This window comes from Elephantulus edwardii, unplaced genomic scaffold, assembly GCF_000299155.1.
Source record: "Elephantulus edwardii isolate Elephantulus edwardi_28Jun2011 unplaced genomic scaffold, EleEdw1.0 scaffold00188, whole genome shotgun sequence".
Taxonomy (NCBI): Eukaryota; Metazoa; Chordata; class Mammalia; order Macroscelidea; family Macroscelididae; genus Elephantulus; species Elephantulus edwardii.
In genome coordinates, this window is record NW_006399938.1 from 5,084,152 (window position 1) to 5,103,929 (window position 19,778).

General features: G+C 36.6%; 1 protein-coding gene across 1 annotated transcript in view; it reads left to right on the forward strand.

Moving 5' to 3' along the window:
- The window catches only part of ANXA10 (annexin A10), a 157,477-nt gene that overhangs the window by 44,948 nt on the left and 92,751 nt on the right, over positions 1-19,778 (forward strand). Inside the window, exons 3-5 of the mRNA XM_006896668.1 lie at positions 3,430-3,524; positions 6,443-6,447; positions 14,673-14,709. Coding sequence (XP_006896730.1) covers positions 3,430-3,524; positions 6,443-6,447; positions 14,673-14,709 — 137 coding nt within the window. The remainder of the gene's footprint in view (positions 1-3,429; positions 3,525-6,442; positions 6,448-14,672; positions 14,710-19,778) is intronic.

Sequence of the window (19,778 nt, forward strand, 5' to 3'; positions counted from 1 at the left end):
TTTGAGTTGTGGTGCTGGAGAAGAGTCTTGAACATTCCATGGACCACCAAGAAAACAAATAGGTCTGTCGTGGAGAGAATAAAATTAAGTTTCTCCCTGGAGCCTAGAATTTTGAAGTTCTGTCTCACGTACTTTGGCATGTGGTCAAGAGTGATCAATCCTTGGAGAAGGACATCGTGCTTGGAAAAGTGGAGCAACAGAACAAGAAAGGAAGACCCCGAATGATATGGCTTGATACAGTGACTAGGGTAATGTGTGTAGGTGTGTTGAAATCAGTGAGACTGGCTCAAGACAGAGCAGACTTCAGAGCTGTTTTACTTAAGCTCTCTACAAGTACCTGGTGACTTGACGGCAATAACAGTAACACATGAATTGAAACAGTTTATCTTACAGATAACCGAACATGTTAACCAATCTCTTCATCCAGTAACTCGAATATGACAATCTTCTTATTGTCGGATGCTCCAACAAGAGGATAGTGAGAATAAAATAGTGATGGAAATGAAGAAATTTTCCATTTATCACATATAAAAATTTTGGATGACTATCATGGTTCATAACCTCCTTTAGAATTTGTTAGTTGTTTTTCTTAGTGAAGGGCCTCATCTGGGTTTATCCAAAACATACTTTTCTCTGTTTTCTCGGGAAGCTGCCTTTTCTTTCACAGGCCGTAAACCTCAGTACTTGGAGCTCATTCTAAGTCTTCCCTATATTCTGCTATAGCTTTTAGATTATTTTTTCAACTAGCCTTTTCTTTTTCTTCTAATTGTCACAATTCTCTTGATAATTCCTCGCTATTTGGATCCTAAAGTTTTCTGATACTTGAACAACAACACACACACAATACACACACACACACACACATCAATGTACTAATATCCAATAGGAATCTTTGGTGGACTAGAGTTAAGGAAATATGCTGACATTCGAAAAGTACATGGTTCGAATCCACTAACTGCTCCATGGGAAAAGGATGAGCAACCTCCTCTCAAGTCATTTACTGCCTCTGAAAAGTTGGGAGGATTGGTTCTGACTTGGCGTCATGTAGCAACAACAACAGCAACAATGTTCAATGGATTCTGACTCATGGCAAACCTTCAGTGGGTTTCTAAGGTTGTAAGTCATTACAGGAGGAGACTAGTTCACCTTTTTTCCTTCAGAGTAGCTGGTATATTTAAAAACGTCAACATTTTTATCAAGTGCCCTGCCACCCCTTTGGCTCAGGCTGTTGTTGTTATGCTGTTATGTAGTATAGAGTCAGAACCAACTTTTAGCTAGCTCCCCAGTGGGTTGTTTTTTTTTTTTTAATTTAGGTTGTTTATTTTTCATTTCAATGAACATCTACAGAGATTTTGGGATTCCATTCATTCATTGTTGCACCCTTCTCCCCGCACAAACCCCTCCCCCCTCCCCCCCATTTGCTCCTCTCCTTGAAAAGCAAAAGAAAAACTCCCTCATTGGTACACAATCCCCCCCCCCGCACCCAAACCCCACCCCCTAGCCCCAAATATAATCCCAGTGGGTTTTAAGAGCCAGTAAGCTGCATGAGAGAATTGCCCATCTTTCTACCATGGAACAGCTAGAAGACTCAAGTTGCATGTCTTTGGATTAGCAGTATGACTGCTTACCTCTAGGTCATCAGGACTCCCTTGGGGTCTTACTAGAAGACTTGTTTTCTGAAAGTATTATGTAGTTATTAATATCTTAACTCTTAAATGTCTTTATTTATTTCCCCATGTCTCATAAGCATCTCCTAAATTTGTTCTAATTCAGTTGTACAATTGAGAACTCCGGTAGCTTGGTGTTTCATGAGCTGGGTTGTTAACCAAAAACCCAGCAGTTTCAAAGTATCTTGTGCTCCAAGGAAGAAAACACAGACAATTTCCCTCTATAAGATTTATAGCCTTGGAAACAATGAAGGATAGGTAGGAGTGAGTTCAAATCCATGACTGAGTAATTAGGGCATGAGTAGTAGTAGATTTAAGTTGTATGTTAACTATCCCTGAGTAATACAAATGTTTGATTTCCTAGGCTGCAAGCGAGAAGGATGGAAGTTTGAGTCTATCCAGAGATAACTAGGAAGAGAGGCCTAATGATCTACTTGTGAAAAATTCTCAGCTCTTAAACTCAAAAACTCTTTGCTGTGGAGTTGGAATGAACTCAGCTCACCCTTCCGTAGGTTATCAGAAGCTATAAATTCCATGGAAGGAGACTGCTCGTCTCTCTCAGCAGCTGGTAGATTCAAACTGCCTGCCTTTGAGTTGACAGTGAAGTCCTTACCTATTAGGTCACCCTTCTACACAGACCAACACTGAGTACCCATGAGTCAGATTACCTCAGTGATAAGTAGTCATTGGTCCAGTAGGTTGATATATTATGAAATCAGGTCTACACAATTCAGCCCATATTTTGAGAAAGAGAGCATTTTCCATGGAAATCTTGACAGATATTTCCATCCTTCAGAAGGTTGTTGACACCTTGGACCCTTCTTAATTACCATTTTCCTCGCCTAATTGTCTAGAACAATCTTTCTTTTCTCAATATATCTTCACTGTAAATAAGATGTAATGCAAAATTACAAAGATGTGTGTTTGTTTAAATACTACTCAACTAGAAAGTTGTTGTTAAGAGGAAGCACACCTTGTGGTGCCTGTTGCTGTTGCCTACCAGTTAGTTGGAACAAACTCATAACAGACCCTTTAGTGGATTTTCAGAGGCTATAAATTGCGTGAGAGGAGGTTGCCCATCTTTCTCCCACAGAGCCAACTGCAGGATTTGCGTTGGGTTGGCAATGCAATTCCACTCTGCTCCCTAGTGCTAAGGAGTTTTGCTACCAATTCACAAGTTCAGGTTTTGAATCTACTAGATGCTCTGTGGGAGAAAGATGGGCAATCTCCCATGCAATTTACTGTTTCTTGAATCCTGCTGGAGGATCAGTTCTGAGTTGGTTCCGATACGATGGTTCACAACAACATCTAGAAAGTTGAGAAAGCCTCTTACTAAGACTTTTTGATGGAAGTCTAGAAGGAGATGAAGAAAGGTCACATTTTATTTGATCCTCTACATTAACCTAAAGGTAAACAGTGCAAATCTCCAGCTTTATGGGAGAAGGGTACACAATCTCGTCCTTGTGTGACTGATTGCTTCTGAAAACTCACTGTAGTGTCAGCTATGGATCAGTTCCATGCAACAGCATGCTATCTTATGGATCTTTTTAAAAGGAGAGATACAATTTGTTGCAATAGTACTAAAATCAGAGTTAGGGAGAAGAAGGTTCCACAGGCCTGCTACATGATTTCCAATTTAGTTAAAATTGTTCTCCATATCAATGTATCATTAGGGCTAATATGCACATGATTCTGAGTGTTGGTATTCTTTCTAACTACAAAATAGCAACTTTATTAATCTTTAAATATTATGCTTTTTCAGATTGTGACAAAGACTTGTTGATCGACATTCTAACTCAACGTTGTAATGCCCAAAGGCTAATGATCGCAGAAGCCTACCAGAGCATGTTTGGCCGGGTAAGATTCTACTATCTTAATCTATGTTTAAGGCCAAACTTCCAGAAAACAGAAGCATCTCTGAGGCCAGCGTGACCATGTTTCCAGTTGCATAGATTACAAAGATGTCAGTCTTCATACTTTATAAGCAGTTCATATTCTTCTACTATGCTTCATAAACAAAACAATATATCATGAAGCCACTCATGTGTGAGATTGTTTTCACACTCACAGACCCACCAGTCCCCTCACAAAAATCACTCAGCCTCCTGAAACAAAAAATCTTACTAGCCTTAAGCTGCCACTTCATCCAATTAAGCTAAAAATGTTTGGCTGAAAACACCTCTGTGCAGGATCTTAGGGAGAGCGCAGAAAGGACTAAAGATTACCTAGTCAAAAAAGATATTTTCCCTCCCATTCTCTTCATCTAACTTTCAGCCAACATGAGTTCTCTATTCACTTTTCTTTTCACAGCATGCAGTTATAAAGGCTATTTAAAATAGAATGGCAGTTTAAAAATAGTTAAAGGCAATAAAAAAACTATAGTGTTTTAAAGTAATCACATTCTAATTTCAATGCATGTCATTAAAGATGCCTTTCTTTGTCATGCATTTAAACCACAGTTCCAAACAAAAATTCTTCAGACCAAAAGAACCTGAAATAGCAATTACTTTGTAAACTGAGCATTATTAATGAAACACTATCATAAAACCTTCTCTATAGAGTTAACCTCTATAAATTTACTCCATTGCTAAATCTCACTATTTGAATAACTATAATGCATGACTTAAAGAATGACCCTAAGCTAAAGAATGAAGTGGTGGTTGTTGTAATATACTTTTGGGTTTTCAGAGGTATTAACCCCATGGGAGGAGATTGCCCATCCTTCTGCAGGAGGAACAGCTAGTGGATTTCAACTGCCTTTGGGACTGTGGGTCAGCTTCTTACCACTAGGACATAATGATCTAAAACTCCACTCCTGCTGATAAAATCAATTGAAATAAGCTAAAAACTCAAGGTATATCTTTTCTCCCCTGCTTTTCAGACAGAATTATCATCTTATGTCTGTTACTCCTATGACCTCAGAAATATTTTGCATTTGACAGTGGAGAGATAAACTATACAAGTTGTATTATTATAGACCTAACAGCAAATTGGGAAATGTTGGCTTCTAACTCAAAAGTCTGCCATTCACAAACACACACATGAAGAAACACTCCAAATCACTAGTAATAAGATAGATGCAAATAAAAATGACAATGAGGTACCATCTCACTCCAGTAACAGTGACAAAGTTTAACAGGGCAGCAAGTAATAGAAATTGGAGAGGATGTGGCAAGAAAGGAACTCTTAGACATTATCGGTGGGATTGTAAAATGGTGCAACCATTCTGGAAGGCAGAAAGCTGAACATAGAAATTCCATATGACCCAGCTATTCCACTATTTGGAATATACCCTGAAAATATGAGAACTGAGGCATAAACTAGTATTTGTACAACAATGTTCATAGCAGCATTATTCACCATCATAAGAACATGGAAACAGCACAAAAGTCCAACCTCAAACGAATGGATTGAGAAATTATGGTACATTCACCAAGTGAAATATTATGCAGCATGCAGGAGCAATAAATTTATAAATTATTACCTAACTTGGGAGGTATAGAATTATGTTGAGTGAACTAACTCAGTCCCACAAGGATAGACATTTTTTTTTATTATAAAGCCTTTTTGATGAACCAGTGCTATCAATTTCAATGTAGTCAAATGTATCCATCTTAATTTTTTTAATATTTTAATTTATTTCTTTTTCATTTCAATGAACATCTACAGAGATATTGGAATTCCATTCATTCATTGTTGCACCCTTCTCCCTGCCCCCCCCCGCCCCCCCGTTTGCTCCTCTCCTTGAAAAGCAAAAGAAAAACTCCCTCATTGGTACACAATCCCCCCTGCACCTCTCCCAATCCCACCCCCAACCCCAAACATATTTTAGGGCATTATGTTTATCGTAGGAGTACGCAATGAGGGTTGCAGAAGGATAGACATTTTTTAAAACCATTATTGTATAATGAGTACAAGGATCCAGGAGGGAGAGAAGAGGCTGGTAGCAGAGGGATGTGGATGTGTGTGTGTGGGGGGGGAGGGGATTCACCATTGGGTTGTATAATTTGATGGAGGTGGGGGTGAATGAAATGGAAAGAATTTGTTCAAATTGTGTTTGAATTTTGCAAATAAACTAGTAGGGGTGAAAAAAGAAATGCTGAGTTTGCTCAGTTTTGTATAGAACTATTCATTTGTATTATTAAAAAATAATCTTCAGTATTGAAATTATTGTAGGAAAACAACTTTGTTAATTTAAGGATGAAACTCACTATCCTTCAATATTTCTTTTTATATTAAAACTATTCTATTATAAAAGAAAAAAAAGTTACATTCAAATTCACCAGAAGCTCTGAAGGAGGAAAAGGAGGCAATATTCTACAAAGATATATAGCCTTTAAAGTCCAATGAAGCACTGGGTTGGGATTTATTAATTTTTTTTTGTATTTTGTTTTTGTTTCTTTAAAAAATATTGTTTTCATGAGCCCTATGTATGGTGATAGCTATGTATCAGGTTACTTAGAAAAGTATTGTAGGTTTGAACTCCTAAATTTATCCAAAGAAGAAAAGACATAAAGGGAGACCTGTTCTAATGAAGATTACCTATACCAGAGAGAGAGAGAGAGAAATTATTATGGTAGAGTTACACTGTTACATCTAGTAATTATATTTAAAAATCAACTTGACAGCTTTAAAAAAATATTGTTTTACTATGTATAGTACTACAATGGAGGCAATTTTTTAGTAACTTTGAAAATACAAAAATATATGTACATCTTTGTCCTTTACACATTTGTTTGTTTATATTAAAATATTACTTAATTCTCTACTAGGAGGATTTGTTTAAAGAGCCAAAGATCAGGACGTTAATTTAAAGACTAAGGTGGGCTATGATATTTTCAATTGCTTTGGTTGCGTCTGAAAGTTAAAAAGTCAGTAAAGAAAAGTTGATGCATCTGAAATGTGGTTTTGGTGCAGAGAGTTGGACCACCAAAAGAACAAGCAAAGTTGTCTTAGATAAAGTGCAAGCAAGGTACTCTTTAGAAGCAAGGACTCTTCACTTTCCTATTTTAGTTACTCAAATTTTATCTCATTCCCACTCACAAATATCTGTATGTCCATGGAATCGATCCACATGACCTCCCAGGGCATACAAAGGCTTGCTTACTTTATTTTTTTCCTCTCTTTTAATATTCTCCACTCTTCTTTGTAGTTATGTACCCCTCAAGTCAATCCTTTCTCTTAGTAGCCCAATAAGAGAAAGTTGAATTGCCTTATAGGGGTTTTTAAACGATAATCCTTACAGTAAGAGTTCAGCATGTCTTTTCTGCCATGGTGGTATGAAAACAGTGTGGTTGAACCTCTGACCTTTAGGTTAGGAGCTCAGTACCTAACCATTATGTCACCAGGGTTTACCTTCAATTGCAACTAAGCAAAACTACTTATTGTATTTCTCTGAATTAACCACGTCTGCTCTTTCAACCTCCATCATTATCATACTATACAATTTATGTCCAGTAGATATTGGTCTTAATTATACATACTTCGCAACTACTTCCCTCCTAGGCACTTGACACTGTTCATTACACCCCCTGAAATTGAATGGTGTTTTTTGCTACTACTGTATTCTTCTATTTATTGTTATGTACCATTGAGTCAAGTATGACTCACAGTGAACCTATGCAGGGAAGGTCCAAAACCTATTCTATGCCATCCTCATCATCTTCTAAAATACTTGAAGCCATTGCTGCAGTCACCGTATCAATCCATCCATCTTGTCGATCCATCCATACCTTGCTGATCCTCAACATTTCCAAGCATGATGTATCTTTCTAAGGAATAGGCCCTCTTAACAATCCATTCAAAGTAGGTGAGGCTTTGCCATCTTTGCCTTTAATGAGCATAATGGGTACACTTTCTCCAAGATATATTCATTGTTCTTTTTGCAGTCCATTCAGTAATCTTCAAGACACCAACTCAAAGGTTTTTCTCTCATTCTTATTCTTGGTCTAGCTTGTGAGTGTCTGACAAAAGATTAGAAAGTCCATGACTTGAATTGGGCACACCCTATGAACAAAAGATCAGAACTTTGTCCTATCCTGAACCTTATATTATTGTTGTTGTTGTTTGCTGTTTGTCATTAAGTCAGAAACAACTCATAGCTGACCCTCCCGTGGGTTTTCAGAATCCAATTTCTCTCCCTCAGAGATGGATTCAAACTATGTGCCTATGGTATAGGCAGAAGCATGTTGTTTAGAAAGTGGATGCCACTATTGTAATTGGTATTGTTTTATCTTCCCCCCCCACCTTTGTTTTCTTTGTTATTATGGAAAAATCCAACTGATTTTTATCTATTAATCTTATATCCTTTTAGTTTTCTGAATTGGTCAACTATGCCTAAATGCTTGCTTGTAGAGTATTTGGAGTTTTCTACATTTACTACAAAGTCATCTGCATATAGGGAGAGTTTTATCTCCTCTTTGATATTTTGGATGCCTCTTTTTTCTTCTCTTCCACTATTGCTTTCAAAAGAACTTCTAACACAATACTGGATAGGAATGATGATAGCTAGCATCCTTGCCTGTTCTCTGTTCTTAGGAAAATGTCTTCAAATTCTCTTCATTGAGAGTTATGTTTTTTTAAGTATATGTTATAAATTATGTTTAATGAATTCCCCTCTCTCCTTATTTTGTTGAGTATTTTTATTAGGAAATTTTGTTGGATTTTCTAGAAAGTGTTTTCTGCATCAATTGTGATAATCATGTGCTTCTTGTAATTTGTTTTATTGATTATAAAAGAAAATCATGATTGAAGATTATGTTTGTTATTTTTATATTGAACCATTGTATGCCTGTTATGAATCCAACTTAGTCTTGATGTTGCTAGTCTATTAATACGTTGTTGGACTCTACTGGATAATATTTTGTTAAGGATTTTTGCATCTATGTTCAGAGACTATGGTCTGTAGATTCTCCCCCACCCTTTGGTAGTGGCTCTTTCAAATTTTAGTACCAGAGTTATGTTTGTCTCATAGGAAGAATTTGGGAGTATTCTTTCTTTTTCTATTGTCTGGAAAAAAAAGTATATAAAATTCTTGACAGGTTTTTTTTTTTTATTTTGGGAAAAATTCTCTGGCAAAGCCAACTGGTAGAGGACTTTTTTGTTTAGGATTTTTTAGATCTGCCCCATTTCTTCTTTTGTGATGAGTGTGTTCAAGTGTTCTGCTTCAGTTTGGATAGGGTTTAAGTTTCTAAGTATTGGTCCATTTCTTCTAGGTTTCCACATTTATCATGGGTGTTTTGTTGTGAACCAACAAGTCAGAACTGACTTGTAGCTGAACCTCTAGGGAGTTTTCAGAGGCAGTTAAGAGGAGATTCGGAGAAGTTCAGAGGAGACTGACCATCCTTCTCCTGAGCAGCAGTCGGTGGATTACAGCTCTGTGCCTTTGAATTGCAGTACAGCTTCTTGCCACTAGGCCACCAGTGCTGTCTATTTTCATAGTATTCCATTATCAATATTTTTATTTCGGTAGGAGCTATCATGGCATTACCCATTTTATTTCTTATCTTTATTATTTATGTCTTATTTATTATCCTTTTCTATCTTTTAATTTGTTAGGTTTTACAATGGTCTATTGATTTTATTAACTCATTTTAAAAACAACTTCTGGTCTCTTTGATAATTTAATTTAATTTTTTTCCCTGCTTTTCATTTCACATATCTGTTCTTTTTAAAATAATTTCCTGTCTTTTGAAGATTAAGGATTTTGCTGTTAATTTTCTATTTGTTGGAGATGTTGCATTAACAGTTTATTTTCATTCTTTTTGGTTTTTGCTGTGTTTGCTTATTACTATGAGTTAACCTCTAAATACTGATTTTGCTATATCCTAGAGATCTGGATAAATTGTGTTTTCATTATCATTTGTGTGAAGAAATTATTTTATTTTGCTTTTTATTTCCTCTGTTACACAATATTGTTCAAGTAGGGTCTTAGCTTTCTGTGGCATGAGTTTTATCCTTCTTGTTGCTCATTTAAAATCATATTGCATTGTGGTGTAAGAGAAAGCTTAGACCATATTTCAGTGATTTATTTTTTATTTTATTGATACTTGCATTGTAATTTAACATTGTGATCTATTAAGGAGAATGTTTCATAAATGCTGTAGAAAAATGTACATCAATTTTTTTTTAACATGCATTACCCTATATATGTCCATGAGGTCATGTTGTTAAATTGTATAATTTAGTTCTCCTGTATTTTTGTTGATTTTTTCTAGTTTTCTTGTGTTTGTTTTATTTTGATGTTTTTTTTTTTAATTGAGAGTGGTTGTTGTTGTTAAGTGTCGCTGAGCCGCTGAGTCCTAGGTAACTGATAATGACCCTATGAGCAAAAGACCTGAACACTTGAGTAATTTTCATCATTTCTCCAGGTTCATAGAGTTTTCAGAGGCAAGCTATTTCAGAAGTGGATGCCACTCCTGTTTCCAAGCCTGTTTTAATCAGGGAGCTCTGCCAAACACTGTCCACCATGGATAACCATTATTACATTTGACACATCAGTGTCCTAGTGTTCAGCATCACAGCAACCATGATTTACCTCTGTAACAGCAAGTGGACAGGCCAGGGCTATAGAACCTAGAAGAACATTTGACCAAAAACAATTATAATCAGTCCTGAGGGTTTTGGTCCAATGACATTTGCCCACTTAATTGTGCAGCTCTATCATTTGGTGCATAAATGTATTCTCTTGTTCTGTTGACCATCTAAACATTAGATAATGTCCCACCTTGGTATTTTTATGATGGTTTTTGCCCTGAAGTCTATTTTATCAGAGGGTATTATTGCTATTTGTCTTTTTTTAAAAAATTCCATTTGCTTGATAATATTTTTTTCCACTCTTTGATTTTTTTAGCCTGTCTTTATCTTCTCTTATCAGGTACATCTCTTGTAGAAACTGTATTGATGGCTCATTTTCTTTTTATTGCTGTGACCATTCCTATTCAGTGTGATTATTGATAAAGTTTTATTGCTGTCATTTCATTTAGTTCTTTGTTGTTGCTGGTTATTTTGACTAAATCCATTTTCTGATGATGTCATGTGGGGGAAATTTCATTTAGCATTTCTTGCAGCATCAGTTTTGTTTTCATGAATACCCTTAATTTCTGCTTTTCTGAAATGTGCTATCTCTTTGTTTTGTCATTGGAGAGTGATGCTGATTCATGGTTAACAGTTTGTTTTGTGTTTTTTTTTCTTTCAGATATTTGAATATACCATTCCACTCTCTTCTTACTCCCATGGTTTCTTCTAAGGAATAAGCACTTAATCTTATTGGTTCTCCTTTGTAGATAAGTCTTTGTCTTTCTCTTACTGATTTCAGATTTCTCTTCTTTGATTCCAGAGAATTTGACTATGCCTAGGTATATGACAAATTTCTTTTATAAGAAACACAAATAATGACTACACACATGGACCTCACGTCACGGTCTACACAGGAACCAGATTGATTACATCTATGGGAAGAATCATTAGTGAAGCTCAATATCACCTATGAAAACCAGACCAGGTGCTGATCATGGAGTGAAACATCAACTATTCATATGTAAGGTCAAGTTGAAGCTAAAGAAAAATAAAAATAAAAAGAAATCCATAAGAATCAAAATTCTACTTTGAGTCTATCCCACCTGAATTAAAAAAAAAATCTCAGAAATAGGATTGAGGCCTTGAACGCAATGAAAAATGACCAAACAAGCTGTGGGAGGATATTAAGAATACCATCCAAGAAGAATATAAAATATCATTACAAAGACAAAGGAAGAAGAAAACCAAGATGAACATCAGAAGAGAGTATTAATATTGCACTACAATGTTGAGAAGCCAAAACAAAGGGAAGTAGTCAGGAAATTAAGGAATTAAACAGGAGATTTCAAAGGGCAGCTTGAGAAGACAAAGCAAAATATTACATTGAAATGTACAAAGAGCATGTATTTGATTTCCCATTTATCACTGAAGTATATATGTAATATGAATGTCTATCTTTGTGCACTAGAAACATTTTTTGATCCTTAGAGCAACATTAAGAAGGAGGTAGTATCATTATCTCCATTTGACATGTAAAGACAGAGATTCACAGAAATTATGCCAGGGCATTTCAACGAGAAGAAAAGTGTTTTAAAAGAGTTTATATTCTTAATTACAATGTGCTTCAGAGGTAAGGTGTCTAAGAAGTGTACAAAGAGCTGGAGTAAGAAAATCAAAAGGAACCGATTCACTCAGCTTTTCTTAAACTGAAGAAACTGAAGAACAAATTCAAGCTAGAGCTGCAATACCTAAAGATAGTATGGGAAGAATATTGACCCAAGAAGCATCAAAAGAAGATGGAAGGAGTACAAAAAGTCACTGTACCAGAAATAATTGCTGATACAGAAGAATTTCATGAAAGAATATATGATCAAGAAGAGACAACAGTGGTGGAAGAGGAAGTTCAAGCTTCTCTGAAAGAACTGGTAAAAAGCAGGTCCCTAGGAAATAATCAAAAGACTATTAACATATTTAGCAAACAGTTTCTGCCCTGGATGTGCCACTAGGCTATGCCAAGAAATCTGGAGAACCTTGCCAACTGATTAAAAGAGATCAATATTTCTTCTCATTCCAAGAAAAGATGATACAATTAGATGAAACAATATCACTAATATCACATGCAACCAAAATCCTGCTGAATATTATCCAAAAATGACTTGGAAGAGTACATAGACAGGTACAAGAAACACACACTGGATTTAGAAGAGGTCATGATACTAGAAACATCAAAGTCAGTGTCAGATGGATTGTGGCTGAAAGCAGAGAGTACCAAAAGAATGTCTATCTGCATATAATTTACTATGTAAGCCCTTTTGCCTGTGTGGATCACAAAAAAATTGTGCCTAACATTGAGAAGGACATGAATCCCGGAACACTTGATTGTCCTTAAGAACTTGATGAGAAGGAATATGGCATCAGGATTGTAGGAAGACTCATTACCAACCTGCATAATGTAGATAACAAAACCTTGTTTACTACATTGGAGGAAGACTTGAAACATTTGCTACAAAAGGTCAAGGACTGCCATCTTCAATATAGATTGAAGCTCAACATCAAGAAGCCAAAGATTCTTACCACCGGGCCAACTGGCAGCAGCATGATAGATGGAAAAGATACTGAGATTGTTAACAATTTCAAGCTTGCTCAGCTCCATAATCAATACTCTTGGAAATCAAAAGACAAGTTGCATTGAGAAAGTCTGCTGCCAGGGACCTCTCAGAGCACTAAAGAGCAATGATATCAGTCTAGAAACTAAGATGGACCTGATTCAGGCTAAGTTCTTTACAACAAATTGTTACACATCAGAAAGATGGACAATGACTAAGAATGACAGAAGAAGAATTTAAGTCTTGGAATTATGATTCTGGAAAAGAGAGAATGTACCATGGTCTTCCAAGAGAACAAATATGTCTGTCCTTGAGAGGATAAAGCCAAGTTGCTCTTTAGAGGTAAGGATTTTGAAGCTCTGGGTGACATTCTTTGGGCATGTTGCCAGAAGAGACCAGTGCTTGGAGAAGGACATCATGCTTTGATGGATGAAGAGACAATGCAAGAGAAGACCCTGGATGAGATGAATTAACAGTAACTGGGGCAATTGGGGTAGGTGTGTTGGATATAACTTAGATAATCTCAGTATCAAACAGGATTCAAGCTATATAAATATAAGATTACTAGAAGCTGCAGGCAACTCGATGGCACATGACAACAATAACATGAATATGATTTGAGGGTGTTTTTCTTTTAATTTTATACTGTAATATACAGTAGGCTGTATATTTTTTTTTCTAAGAAGCTAGGAATTAATATATGAAATTTTAAGTAGTGTCTGCCATTGTCTACATTTTTTTACTGTTACAAATCCTTCTGGGAAAACAATTTTCTTTTCCATTCAGTCTTTTAATCTATATTCATATTATCTATCATTTCTGTCTCTTAAAATATTTCTTTCAAGATATTATTTCAATTGACTAGTTAATATTAGTTAATTATAGAAATATTTGAAGAATATGGTTTTCTTTTTTTTAATATTATGAGTTGTTACTTTCTGGAACCTTTATTTGATTTTCTGCTCAATTCTGTTCTTTGTTTAATTGATCATTCTAAGATAATTGTTTTATGTCAGATTCATAGCTTTTGTTTTGCTCTTTGTAGAGTCAACAATAACCTTGAGTTGCTATAATCAAGGATGCTTTAGGCAGAATATTAAATGATCCAGGAGGTATTAAAGGAAGATGGAAATAATATACTGAGTCATTGTACCGAAAGAAATTGGCAGATACAGAACAATTTAATGAAATAACATTTGAGCAAGAGCCTATGGTGATGAAGGAAGAAGTTCAAGCTGCTTTGAAGGAAATAGCCAAAAATAAGACCCCAGGAATAGATTGTATACCAATTGACATAATTCAGCTAACAGATGTTGCCCTGGATGTGCTCACCAAGTTGTGCCAAGAAATCTGGAGGACAACCACTTGTCCAACTGACTGGATGAGATCTATATTTGTTCCCATTCCAAAGAAGGGTGACCCAACTGAGTGTGAAAACTACAGAACAATACCAATGATTTCACATGCAAGCAAGATTCTACTGAAGCTTATCCAAAAATGACTGGAACAACAAATCAGCAGAGAGCTGCTGGAAGTCCAGGCTAGGTTTAGAAGGGGTCATGGTACTAGGGATATTGTAGCTGATGTTAGATGGATCTTAAAAGAAAGCAGGGAATACCAGAAGAATGTCTATCTGTGTTACATTGATTATTCAAAGGAGTTTGACTGTGTGGATCATAACAAACTGTGGCTGACTCTGAGAAGAATGGGAATGCCAGAACATTTAATCATGCTAATGTGAAACCTATACTTGGACCAAGAGGCAGTCATTAGAACAGAGCAGGGTAACACCGCATGGTTCAAAATTGGGAAGGGTATAGGCCAGGGATGTGTCTTATCTCCATACCTTTTCAACCTGTATGCAGAGCAGGTTGTCCAAGAGGCTGGGCTCTATGAGACGAAGTATGGCGTCAGGATTTGTGAAAGATCTATTAACAATCTGTGTTATGCAGATGACACAACCCTGCTTACCAAAACTGAGTAGGACCTCGTGAACTTGCTGTGGAGGGTCAAGGACTGCAGCCTTCATTATGAACTGAGGCTCAATGTCAAAAAGACAAAGATTCTCACCACTGCACCAATTGGTAGCATCAGGATGGATGGTGAAGAGATTAAGCTTGTTTACAGCTTCAGTTTGCTTGGCTCCACGGTCAACACTCTTGGCACCAGCAGCCAGGAAATCAAAAAACGTATTGCGATGGGAAAGTCGCTGTTAGGGACCTCTCTAAAGTACTCAAGAGCAACGTTGTCTCTGGAGACTAACGTCCGCCTGATACAGGTCATGGTCTTTGCAATCACTTGTTATGCATCAGAGAGTTGGACAATGACTAGGGAGGACGGAAGGAGAGTTGATGCCTTTGAGCTGTGGTGCTGGAGAAGAGTACTGAATGTACCATGGACTGCCAAGAAAACACAGATTCATCCTGGAGAGGGTTAAACCAGGCTACTCCTTGGAGGCAAGGATTCTGGGGCTTCGTCTGACATACTTTGGACATGTTGTAAGGAGGGACAGGTCCTTGGAGAGGGACATCATGCTTGGGAGGGTGGAGGGACAGCGCAGGAGGGGAAGACCCTCTATGAGGTAGATTGATTCAGTGACTGGGTTAATTGGGATGGGTGTGTCAGAGGCAATGCAATTGGCACAGGACAGAGCAGAGTTTAGGGCTATAGTACATAGGGTCACTGTGAGTCGCAAAAGACTCGACGGTACATAACAACAACAACATCTTCAAGCTGTTTATTGTTCCAAGAGTGAAACTTTTTGTTTTCTTGTATTGTGATATAATCCATATTGAATATTTTAGCTTTTGATGTTTTCCAGTTAGTGCTTCAAGTTATCTTCACTTTCTTCAAACAAGCTGTAATCTTCTGCATAATGCAGGATGTGTCTAAGTCTTCTTGTAATCCTGATGCCACATTCAGTTTCCTATGTTTTTGTTAGATGCCATGAAGTCAATTACAACTCATCGAGATACTATCAAAAATACATCTGATCTTTGTGCTATCCTGTGCGAACCTCAAAAATCTTAGATATAGTTGAGTCCATTGTTATAGTCACTATGTCAATCCCTCTTTTGGGGAAATCTTTCCCTGTTTCTTTAACTTTTCACCTTTTTCAGCAAGGTGTGTTTTTCATATGGCTTGTTCTTCTTAACAATAAGCTGCAAATACACAAGATGAAATATGTTGTTGTTTTTGCGTGAAGTTAGAACTAATTATAGATGACCCTCCATCAGGTTTTTGGAGGCAGTAACTGTTAGGTTAGGTTTGGTTAGGTTAGGTTAGATTAGGTTAGCTTAGGTTAGCTTAGTGGACTCAAAGAAGAAATCAGAGAGAATGAGAAAGCTTAGTGCAGCTTTATTAAAGGAGGGAAAGGGGAGCTCCTGGGTGAGTTCCTCATCCTGGAGAGCCAGAATGGGAAGTCACACTGTGAACTTACTGGGGAGGATTTTTATAAACAGTCTTTAGGGAGGGACATTCCACTCTGATTTAGGAGCCACCTGCTAGCTTAGCCAGACATGCAAGGCCGTTTGCTCTTCTTATCAGCAACAAGCAAGGCCATCAGCATTTGAGTTCTGAATTCTTCATTCTTCTCTTTGGCCCTCTTTGCCCAGACTAACAGTAACTTGTATGGGAGATTGTCTATCCTTTTGCCACAGAGAAGCTAGTGAATTCGCACAGCATGCACACCTTTGGGATTACAGCACTGTTTCTTACGACTAGGCCACTAGTTTAGTTTAAATAAATTTATCATTACTATTAGTATTAACATTCTCATATCATTTAAGCAAATAGCACTAGTTTTTATCATAGAAAAGATCATATGAGTTTAAAACATTTCAAACTGCTTGCCTGATTACATTCTGATAAGCAAAATGTTAGTCATATCTCTACATCTTATACCTGATTATTTATCCATAATTAGAGAAATATAAGATGGACAAGAGCAAAGAAACTATGATCTAATTTTATTTTAAATGGAATGGTCAGAATAGCTGTGACATAAGCAATCTGCCTTTACATCAGTAACATATACCTGCTCAATTTGAAAGCAAGTACTTATTAGCTTAATGCAAGACCAAGCTGTGCTTCCTGCAGAGTACCCTTTAGGGCAAGTCTTTAGAAAGAGAAAGGCAAGGCAGGCAGGCTGGGGAGAGTCACACTCCAAAGGTTGCATCTGTAAAGTTATTTATATAATTCTAAGTGAGAATTTAAAACTTTAATTTGAGAACTTATTTAAAAGTTCCTCTTTCAACTATGATAGTTTAGTTATTTAATCATATTATTCAATAATTTTCAAACTTAAAGTAGCATCTCCTTCTTGTATCCTAATAATGGCATGCTATTTCTATTAATATATTTTTCATTGCAATGCAGTTTTGATTTCTAAATGTTAACCCATTCCACTAGATGATATGTAGTGAAGACCAAGGTCTTCATTTGTTTGCTTTGAAATCAATCAGAATGAAACCAGAGAAATATTTGTTGAACTATAAGTGATACTCACTCAAGTGATAGTTACTTATTTACCCAATATGTATTTTTTTAAATGTCTATTCGTTATCAGGCCTATTTCTATATTCTGGTGAAATAACCATGATTAAAACTGAAAAAACAACATTACCATGGGAGCTTACATTCTAATGAGATAGGACAAACAAGAAATAAAATAAAAGAGCAAAGTATATCATGTGTTAAGGAAAAAGTACTTTGAAAATGAAAGAAGAAGAAATAGAAAGTGAGAGTCAGTTGTAATTTTCACTGACTTTTCACAGAAAGTGGTAATTATGTAAATGTCTGGAAGCAGGAAGAAGTGAGTCATGTGAATATCTAGGGGAAGAACATTCAAACAGTGTTCAACAGAATGAAGAACAAAAGTTTAGCTATCATGTTACAAAACAGAGATATAGCAGCTCCATCTAGTGACTTTATTAAGTCCAGCATGCTATGTAGTGCAAGTCTGATGTAGAAATTCCATATTAATACAATGATATAATGTGTAAGATGTAAAGAAACTAATAATGTCATTATAGAGGTAGATAGGGATAGTAATCAAACATGTGAAATATGTTAAAAACACATTTGTAATCACTGAAAAGAGTTCCACTTGAAACATTACCTTTTATATATGAGTTCATAAATATAGTTTTTCTTTTAAATTCACTCATTCATTCAAGTATTTGTTTATGCTTTCCTTTTGTTTGCATACAAGTTTATATACTATGTTGCTGTTGTTGTTATATGCTGTCGAGTTGCCTGCAACTCATAGGGAGCCTATATACTATACATACAGTAGACTCTGCACTTTCTAAATTCTAGCACTATCCAAGCGCTAAATACTACATTACACTCATCTGAACACTTTGACAAATTCTTTCTCTCACCTGTAATACTCTTATGGCCTTCTACTATAACTCTATTCAAGAATAATAATCTCATTTAAACAATCAAGTATAGAAGACTGAGTGGTCAACGTTTAACCAAAAGTGAAGATTAGGAGGCAAGCAGGGGCAAGAAAGTTCAATAAATGTGCATGGGGGGAGAAACCAGATTGTAAATAATAAGAATGCTGACCCATTGGGAAAACTGTAACTGGTGTTATGAAATAAACTGGATAAAACTTTTAAATAGGAACCTAATTTGCTAAGCTTTCACTAAGACATAATAGTTAAAGTATGCAATAAAGTAATATTAGAAAAAGTGCAGCAACCTGGCAGATATTGGTCTTCCACTGTTCTGCACTTCAGCATCATAAAGTATCATTACAAACTTTAGAAGTGGTGACTGCAGACAAGGAAGTTTCCCATCAGGCAATGAGAAACCCGAGAGGAAAGCTACATAAAGGTCAGTCTTCTGCTCTATCCATCCTAGACAAAGCACAGCACCCAGATGGAAAGTGGTCTCCCAATGCCCTTTGCACCAGCACTATCAAGGAAAGTTGCAAACTTTAGAAGAGGCAGGTTTATGCAGGCAAGAGAGAGTCCCAACAGTTAGGTCACTGGAAACCTGAGAGGCCAGCTGCATAAAGGTTTGGGGCTCTGCCATTCTCACCCCTTCCCAGATAAAGAGACAGCAGCAGCAAGAGGAAAACAGGTCTAAGGGTACCCTTTGGTCCAACAAGAACAATTAAGAACTTTAGAAGAGGCAGTCAACGCTTAAATAAGATTATCACAGGACTACACTTAAGTCTAGAGATAAGTGGAAGGGCTGTAGGATAGGCAAAGATTCTCACTGCACAAGACCAAAATTGATATAGTGAGTTTTCCTCCCCCATAACGGAACACTTTAAGGCTGCAACTAATCCATAAATCTTAAATAACTGTCAACAAACTACTATACACAATAGAAACAACCCAATACATAAAAAAAATTTCTATGAATAAATAAACACAAATAAACTTCACATAACATCAAGAAAGGCAGGCAGCTTCAAATTTTGTGGGGGAGAAACAAACAATGAAAATATGTCTTCTAACAAAATATAGCATATTACAGATTCAATGACTACCCTAAAGACAGATATGTAGAAGAAATATATTGACATGGAGTCATACAAAGAGATGTGGAAAAAAGTAAAAATAATGGAAGAAAGAATGCTGTTGTTGTTGTTGTTGTTGCTGTATGTGCCATCGGGTTGTTTGCAACTCATAGCGACCCTATGTACAAGAGCCCTAAACACCGTTCTATCCTGTGCCAACCTCACTGTCTCAAACACATTCATTCCCAGCACTCCACTCACAGAATCGATCCATCTCATTGAGGGTCTTCCTCTCCTGTGACGCCCCTCCACTATCCCAAACATGATGACCTCTCCAAGGACAAGTCCCTCCTTGTACCATGACCAAAGTATGTCAGACGAAGCTTCAGAATCCTTGATTCCAGGGAATGTTCTGGCTTCACCCTCTCCAGGACAAACCTGTTTGTTCTCCTAGCAGTCCATGGTATATTCAACACTCTTCTCCAGCACCACAACTCAAAGGCATCAATT